The sequence below is a fragment of the Neophocaena asiaeorientalis genome, unplaced genomic scaffold (genome assembly GCF_003031525.2).
Source record: "Neophocaena asiaeorientalis asiaeorientalis breed wild unplaced genomic scaffold, Neophocaena_asiaeorientalis_V1.1 scaffold119, whole genome shotgun sequence".
NCBI lineage: Eukaryota > Metazoa > Chordata > Mammalia > Artiodactyla > Phocoenidae > Neophocaena > Neophocaena asiaeorientalis.
Genome location: NW_020175821.1, coordinates 7,984,143 through 7,993,218, shown reverse-complemented (window position 1 = coordinate 7,993,218; position 9,076 = coordinate 7,984,143). Strand labels below are relative to the sequence as shown.

The 9,076-nt window shown below is 37.3% G+C and overlaps 1 protein-coding gene across 3 annotated transcripts in view; it reads right to left on the bottom strand.

Annotated features, from left to right (window-relative positions):
- The window catches only part of DPH6 (diphthamine biosynthesis 6), a 174,047-nt gene extending 165,418 nt beyond the window's left edge, over positions 1–8,629 (bottom strand). For 2 of the 3 annotated variants that reach the window (XM_024732550.1, XM_024732552.1), the window contains exons 1-2: positions 8,566–8,629; positions 5,265–5,359 (exon numbers count right to left, since the gene is read on the bottom strand). In XM_024732550.1, the coding sequence (XP_024588318.1) occupies positions 5,265–5,359; positions 8,566–8,606 (136 nt within the window). In that variant the 5' untranslated portion in view covers positions 8,607–8,629. Of the gene's footprint in view, positions 1–5,264; positions 5,360–7,869; positions 8,029–8,565 lie in introns of those variants that run through there. The other variant, XM_024732551.1, reaches the window with a different exon arrangement.
- Positions 8,630–9,076: the final 447 nt, after the last annotated feature.

The window sequence follows — 9,076 nt, the reverse complement described above, 5'->3', positions numbered from 1 at the left end:
AAATAGAACTACCATATGACCCAGCAATCCCACTACTGGGTATATACCCTGAGAAAACCATAATTCAAAAAGAGTCATGTACCAAAATGTTCACTGCAGCTCTATTTACAACAGCCAAGAGATGGAAACAACCTACGTGTCCATCATCGGATGAATGGATAAAGAAGATATGGCACATATATACAACGGAATATTACTGAGCCTTAAAAAGAAACAAAATCGAGTTATTTGTAGTGAGGTGGATGGACTTAGAGTCTGTCATACAGAGCAAAGTAAGTCAGAAAGAGAAAGACAAGTACCGTATGCTAACACACATATATGGAATCTAAGAAAAAAAAATGTCATGAAGAACCTCGGGGTAAGACGGGAATAAAAACACAGACCTACTAGAGAATGGACTTGAGGATATGGGGAGGGGGAAGGGTAAGCTGTGACAAAGCTAGAGAGTGGCATGGACATATATACACTACCAGATGTAAAATAGATAGCTAGTGGGAAGCAGCCGCATAGCACAGGGAGATCAGCTCGGTGCTTTGTGACCACCTAGAGAGGTAGGATAAGGAGGGTTGGAGGGAGGGTGATGCAAGAGGGAAGAGATATGGGAACATATGTATATGTATAACTGATTCACTTTGTTATAAAGCAGAAACTAACACACCATTGTAAAGCAATTATACTCCAATAAAGATGTAAAAAAAAAACATACTTAGTTAATAAGTGACAAATATTTGTAAGAAAAAGATTTAGATGCTCTTGATATATTCTATTATCTTACTTCAATAAAACATATAAACATATATAAATTCAGTATTGTTAGAGCAGTTACAAATGTGTATAGAAACATAACTTAAGCTAATAAGTAACACAATCACTGGTTGTCACAAGATTCCAAAAATATCGATATGAGTAAAATATTCAAAACAGATGAGTCACATCAGACTTCTTGGTGATATAAATAAGCTTAGAAATATATTGGAATATTCTTTCTGATTTCTTAACACTTTTTTAGAAAAAAGAATCATGAATATACACAAAGATTATTTGCAAAGATGTTCATCACAGCATTGTTTATAACAGATTAAAATTATAGTATATTCACATAATAAAATACTATGCAGCCATTAATATAATTTTGAAGAGGAGTATTTTCTAAAGTATGTTCTGCAGAATAGAAATTCCATGAGATATTAATAGGTATTGGATGAAAAAAAAGGACTCTGTGGTCAAATCAATTTATAAAAAATGAGGATAAACCATATTAAACAGGTGTTTTAACTGCAGTTCTTCCTAGGCTAATCTGCTTTAAGGTGCTCTAACAAGGGGAGAGTGTATGAATTATCTCTCAAAGTTACCTATCCACAGAACACTTATATTTTCATAGGGTATTTGTGTTCCAAAGACAATATCTAGAAAATGCTATGGTAGAATACTACTTAATGACAGGGAAAATGTTCACAATACATTATTACGTTTTCAAGAAGGTACAAAACAATGTTTGACATATATGTTTCTACATGCATATATGCCAAGCAGGTCTAGGATTTCCACTGAATGTGAAAGAATTCTATCAAAAGGCATGAAAAATGATATTGTAAGGGCCCTTCAATAATCAAAACTGCCATCATATGCTATCAGATTTTGGCTCACTAGATTTCTGAACCCACAGAACAGAATGGTTTCCATGTACTCACATTATTATTATAAATCTATCTAGTCCTGGTCCCAGTAGGAAGGAGAGATATAGCCAAAGTTACCTAAAAACCTTTCAGATTACCTTCATCTCAAGTTTAAACTAGATCTTTAAATGTATTAGTTTTAAAGGCAATTAATACAGTCGAATTAATATATTTAAATAACTTTGAGCTACTTAGCAAGAAACTTCCTGATGTTGGCCTAATAATTAAAACACTTTACTGACTTCAAAAACCTAGAAGACAATTTTCCTTTAAGGCTCCATTTAGTCCCAACCACAATGTAACTTTTATTAATGGAAGCTACATAGCAACAATGGTATGAGAGCAAATAAAACCAAAAGGCTCCACTGTTGCCTGAAGCACCTCAATTAATAAGCCACAAAAGTTCCTACTACAAATTTAAAGAGATGGCTTTGTGAATTTTATGACAAGTTCACATTTATCCCCATTGATGGGGATAAAGTCTTTTCCAGACTACCCACTGAAAACTCAGTGCTGTGAATTTACTTTAACCAACTTTGTACTGGAGTCATCTCTACCAGTCATTCCTCATTAAGATTCCTTTTACATGGTTGGGGGAAAAAGTCAATGATTCATTCAATAATCACCAACTTCCTGCTGACTTTAAATCACGATTAGCTAAACCCTCTCCATCTACCAACCCACAGCCATCTATTCTCTTCCATTACAATGAGAGTTGCAGCTGATTTTTTCCAGCTTTTACTTTGTAATATTCCACTTCCATTTACTACTAAATTTTTTCTAACAATATTCTAAATAAATAGCTCCATTCCACATGAGGCGTAATTTAAACATATACTTTGCATGTCATCTTACCACTCTGCTAGTGAACCCCGAGCACATGGAAGGTTATAAAGACAGTCCTTAACTTGGTTAAGGTTAGGATTTTTGGTTAAATGGTTAAATGTAGGATTTTTCAACTTTATGATGGTACAAAAGCTATACGCATTCAGTAAAAACTGTACTTCGACTTTTGAATTCTCATCTTTTCCCAGGCTAGTGATATGTGGTCGATACCCTGTGTGATGCCCAGCAGAGAGCCACAGCCCCCAGTCAGTCACACGATCACAAGGGTTAACAACCAATACACTTAGAACCATTCTGTACCCATAAAACCATTCTGTTTTTCACTTCCACACACTACAGAATTCAATAAACTACATAAGATATTCAACACTTTATTATAAAATACGCTTTGTGTTAGATGATTTTGCCCAGTGGTAGTTCAAGCACAGTTAAGGTAGGCTAGACTAAGCTATGATGATCAGTAGGTTAGGTGTATTAAATGAATTTTTGACAGGGTATTTTCAACTTATGTATTTCAACATAACCATACTGTAAGTAAAGGAAGCTCTGTACGTTAATGATTCAGTACAAGGTAACTGTAATAATTCATATAGAAAAGCTGAAGATAGAAACTCCAGGGAATGAAAATATATCATGTACGTATTATATATTATATAATACAATCTGCTTTTTAAATACCAACACCTCTAAAGATAGAAAGCTTAAAAAACTCACTTGCCTGACTGGCCACAAGGGATAAGAAAATTCTTTCCTTTGGTAACAGAACACAACCTGCAAGGAAATTCTGCTTCTTCTTTTATAATATAGAAGTTATAGTGTAGTTCCCACTCACCCTTAGTCAAAGAATTTTCTCTTTATTATTTAAAGTCAGAAATAGGAGGTTATTTTCTAAACATATCACATTGAAAAAGCTATTATCATTAATCATCAGAAGCCCAGTACAAAATCCTAAAGTGTATGTTTATCCCTGACCCTCTACAGGACCTCCACAGGACCTGTTCTATTTCTTCCTATAAAATATTTCTAATCTCTATCTTCCCTACTTCACTTCCAGCATTACTTGGGTCTTAATCAGAGAAGGAAAGAAAATGCAAATATCTGACTGAAATAACTGCTTGCTCTTGCAGAGCTAATTCTAGTTAGTTCATTATTCATTTGTCCATCAATAAACCTTGAGTGAATGCTTATCAGAGGCACAGAGCTGTCCCAAGTGCTGAGGAACAATTAAAGGAACACAAAAGATACGACCTCTCCTCTCAAGAAGCTTACAAACAACCTATTTGGGCATAAAGAAAAAAAAAAGAAAAAGACAAAATAAATAGAAAACAACTGTAAAATGATATAAAAACAAAAATTCAATATACTGGCAGCACTGAGGAAGAAAGGAAGGAAGGAAGGAAGGAAGAAGGAAGGGAGGGAGGGAGGGAGGAAGGAAGGCAGGAAGGAAGGGAGGAAGGAAGGAAATATTTAGTGCTAAACCCAGATTCAACTAAATTTAGTGGGTGCCTACTTCATGCCAGGAACTATAATTAGGGTTTTCACTAATAATTCACCCTAAAATAATAGTAGAGCAAAAGCATGGAATCTTGAAAGAAGTTGAGTAAAGGGGATGATAAAAAGATCTTACTATAAAAGTAGTAATAGAGTTAGACAAGTGTTAATCTCGCCCTATTACATTTTAGCAGTTAATATCTATGGTTGTATGAGTATAATAAAAGAGTATAAAAAGCAAATCAGTGAATATTTTTCTTTTTTTAAAAGTCTGATTAGGAAAAAAAAATTATAATTATGTGTGGTGATGGATGTTAAGTAAACTTATTGTGGTAATCATTTCACCATATATATATATATACACCAAATCATTATGTTATATACCTAAAACGAATACAGTGTTATACATCAATTATATCTCAATTAAAAAAAGATATTGTTGCTGTTTGAATTGTGTCGCTCCCAAATTCTTGTGTTAAAGTCCTAACATCTAATACCTCAAAATGTGACCTTACTTGGGAATAGGGTCATTGCAGATGTAATTCGTTAAGATGAGGTCATTAGGGTAAGGCCTTTACCCAGTATGATTGGTGTCCTTATTAAAAGAGGAAATCTGGACACTGACATGGACACAGAGAAAAAAACAGTTCTAAATGGGGAAATTTCATTGGAGAAAAACCAAAAAAAGTAGCTAAAATAAGGTCTATGGATTATTTGTAGATGTCCTTATTACCACAGACAAATAAAAAAGTAGAAATACATTGCTCTACGGCTCTCTCAAGTCTCACACATTTAGCGTACATCTAAGGTGGCTAAACTAGATGCTTTTAATAACAAAATTCATATATTATCATTTATTAATATATGTCTTACTTCCCAGGCTCCAAGAAGCTGTATCTTATTTAGCTGTGCATTGCCAACAACACTTGGAAAAGTGTTGTAGTGGAACAGCAGTGCACTCTGAAGTAAGAGGATTCAAGTCTCAGCTCTGCAAGTTTATCCTAGCTATTTCACCTTGGACAAATTTATAAAACTCTAAGCTTCAGTATCTTTGTCTAATAAAACTTTCTAGGAGTTCTTACGAGGAGTAAAGGATATGTAATTGAAAACACTTAGCATAGAACATAGCAGATAACCAGTGCTAAAGATATATGAGTTCCTTTTATTGTTTGCATACTGCATACAATAGAATGCGATTATGAGGTTGGAGTTTCAGTCATTTAGAGAATTTTCTGATAGTTATACACTTACCTTGGTTTTCAGGTGGTCTTAGATTTGCTAAAGCAACAATCTGATGCCCAGCAGCAATGCACTGCATCATATTATAACAGCTGTCCTTCCCACCACTAAAAAATAAAGAAAGAAATAGATGAGGCAAATATCAGGTTACTGACCATTATCTGACATAGACTCATTATAGAAATAGAACACATTTTTTCAGCTTTTCAGAATATTTGAGGGACTATTTTACATTAGAATGCAAAAAACACATGTAATTTCCATAGCATACACAACTGATCAAACGAATCTGATTATCTAAGGCTGCTACTCACAAGGGCTTATGAAATTATATGCCATTATAACAAAGACTATGCTAAACAAAAAATGGCAACTCTTTGGTTTGTGATAGTGGCTTTGCTTAATATAAAGTGTTTTGCAAATAAAATATGATTTAATTTTACATTTCAGTTAAACTATTATATATACTTCTCAGATGAAATTTTCTATGAGAAAGCAGAAAAAAACATGTTCTGTTCCACTTTAAGAACTCTAACAACGGTCACCATCACCAATTAAAGGATCAAATTAAAGATCTGAGATGCAATCAAATGACAAAGTTTGATGTACTTGGTGGGTTCAAATTCTGTAGAGGTTGAAAGCAAAATGCTGAATTACACTGATAAAGTTAAACAGCAGTACTATCAGTACTTCTTCTTTCAGCCATCACTACATATGATGGCAGGACAAGGCCTGAGTCATAAATCTAATAAACAGATTGACAGGAAATTCTAAATTCTGGTACCAAATCTACCTACCTAGCAAATCACTTATTCAAGACCAAAAGTCATTCATCTATAACAAGGTTGAATGGCAACCTTTATACTATTTGTTTAGTACTCTCTTGCATGTTTCTTCCTTTATCTTTGTCTCTCTTCATTTTATTCCTGTTTCCCTTCATTCTAATCTCTGCTAAAATCTGCAAACGTACCCCCAGATAATGTTTAGACCTATTTATAAGCAAAGAAACCAAGAGACTGATTATCCTAGAAGTTGGCCCTTTTGCCTTTTATTTTAGTTCCCAGCATTTGTCAGCCTCTACCAAATTCTGATCAGTAACAACTGTCATTCCAGAACTTCTCAAGGGAAGGGAGATTGCAAGGGGCAAAGTGAAGTTACACATCATGCTCTCTCCCCTCAGCTTCTGATGTTTCCCCCAAGTACCACTTTCACAGCTTCTCCTATTGAACCTGTTTTATTTCCCCAGGACAAGATGATCTAATTCTTTAGAATATTTAGAATATTAAAGATTAAAGGGTATACACCCACAATCAGAACTTGTCCTTTTATTTTAAAATATGCTAAGATTTCAAACATGATTTAAAAATAGTATTTCCCAAATTGTGTTCTGTGGAACACTAGTGTCCGACAAATACTCTAAGAACAAAAGGTTTTAAAGGTCAAATTAAGTTTGGAAAATGCTGAGTACCTTACTCACTTCTTAGAACATCACAAAGTACATCAGCATATGTTAGGGAAGACATCCTTCACAAGATCAGAATTTCAGTTCCCAATTCTGGAAGACCAAACTAAGTTACTCAACGTGCTTGGGTTCACATGCTTCATTATAAAATTAGAGAATGGTCTAACTAATCCTCAAGGTGTCATTCAACTGTAAAATTCAATGATGCAATCTTTTGTGTATTAGGAAAATATGCTCTTCATGGTCTAAAGATAATGTAAGAACCTTGGTTTCACTTATTCCCTAGAACACACACACATATCCCATCTCTTAGTGCACACACTAAATATATTTATTGCAAGCAGATTCACTGTATTAAGTTTAAATCCAAATACATTCAAGTGTATATGCATACAAATGTATATATGTATTATGTATGCATTCATATTTGTATGTACATATTATGTTCTGTACTCCTACTTATGTCTTCCAACATTTACACAGATCTTACATTTTAGCAACGATTTTCCAACATTGCCTTTTTTAAAAGTAATTTGGTTATTATAAAAGTAACATATGCACATTACAGAATATCTAGTGTAATGGATTATACCAATCTTCTCTCCTTCCCTTCAACATTTCTGAGACTTAAGTGTCTCACTTTAATGGTTAAACTTTGGTAAACTGCATGTGGATATGAATTACTCATTTCCTTGGACTGCTTTTTGTTCTTACTTATCTAGATCAAATAATCACATTGTTTACAGAAGAAATTCATTGGAAAAAAATTATTTTGGCATTATAGTCCAATATCCTAACAATGGCATTGAAGTAAAAGATGTTATATCGAGTCCTTAATAGGTCACACTATTGTCAGCCAGTATTAATTTCGTAGGTCACCGAACAAGAACTTTCATGAAATCTTCAATGGGCTTCGCATGGTTGCCCTCTATTCATCTCACTCTATACAGATCCAAAACTCATCAAACAAATGTTCAAGTAGTCTGAACTCCCTTTTGCATTTTGTTGTTTTTTCCCTTTTGCTTCAGTTTACAGATTGAGTATGGAGACATTTAAGCTGACCAATCTTTGGTCGTCATAGGACTCAATTTAGACACCTAAAAACATGATGGGTTATTAAATTTCAAACTCCTTTTGGAATATGGAGTGTGTTACCGTAAGGTCACTTTTCCAAAAGCAATCATGAGTGTTCAAAGCAATGGCAACTGGATCTAAGATAAAACAGGATAATTCCATCTCTCTCCTTGAGCACCAAAGTAAAACACATCTATGCCATAAACAGTCCAGTCACTAATGGGACGGCAGGCGAGGGAGAGGTGGTCTTTTGCGGGAGGGGGCGGGGCTGGTAACAACCTAGGGAACCAGGCAGGGCCGGAGGACCGGCAGAAAGACTGAAGGGAACTATAAAAGAGGATGAAAAATGAGAGAAAAGGGTGGGAGAGACTCAGTAAGTGGCGTCAAGCAGTGCCCCTCAAACTTCACAGCCCATTACAGTTTTTGAGAATCCGACCCCGAGTCGGGTCGGAGTAATTTAACCAGCCCTCGGGCGGTGAGACCCAGACATAAGTAGTTTTAAAGTGAAACCAATCTGAACCCAAGTTTGGGGCCCAGAAGACCAGGGAGGCGGCGACGGAGAGAAAGGAGGAGCGCCAGCCCGGGACCGGGGACCAGCCAGGCCGGGCAGTAGCCCGAAGGCTCCGCCTCTTCCTGCTACCGGGAGGAGCCGCCGAGCTCCAGATACACGGCTTCTGCAGGGACACCGTCAGTTCGGCGGCGGCGGCAGCTCCCGCCACTCAGCAGAAAGGGACTGGAAGCAGGAAGGGAGGAGGAAGGCGGCACCGGGGCGGTTACCTGATCAGAGCCGCGACCCTCATGCTGGGCGCAGTGCGCATGCGTGCGGCGGGCCCGGGCCGACGCCTCCGTGACGTGCGCAGGTCCTCGCCCGGGTGTTCGTTCCGCCGCCTGTCAGGCGACCGGTGCTACGGCCCCTGCGGCCGCCCACGGGACACCTGGACGAGGAGTACGCGCCACCTTGGCGCCTAGTCCCTGAGGCACGGAGGTCCCGGCTCGGAAAAGAACGCTGTTTAGGCGCGGCCTAACCACCTAAGTGAGGGCACTGAAGCTGCCTGGGGAAGGGCAAGGCCCGCGTCGCCGCGCTCGGGCTCGGAGCCCTGGATTTGTTTGGGTAGGAGAATGTTCAAAGTCCTTTATGCCGCCCATTGAAACACTTGTGGACATGCAAAGGGAAAGCAAGTTGGTCTTTACTTCCTCAGCCAGCCACCCACCCCTTCCCCAGAAAGAGCTGCACCTTTTAGTTTTTTAGCTTTCGTCTCCTCAGTGCTTCCAGCTTACCTCTGGGGCC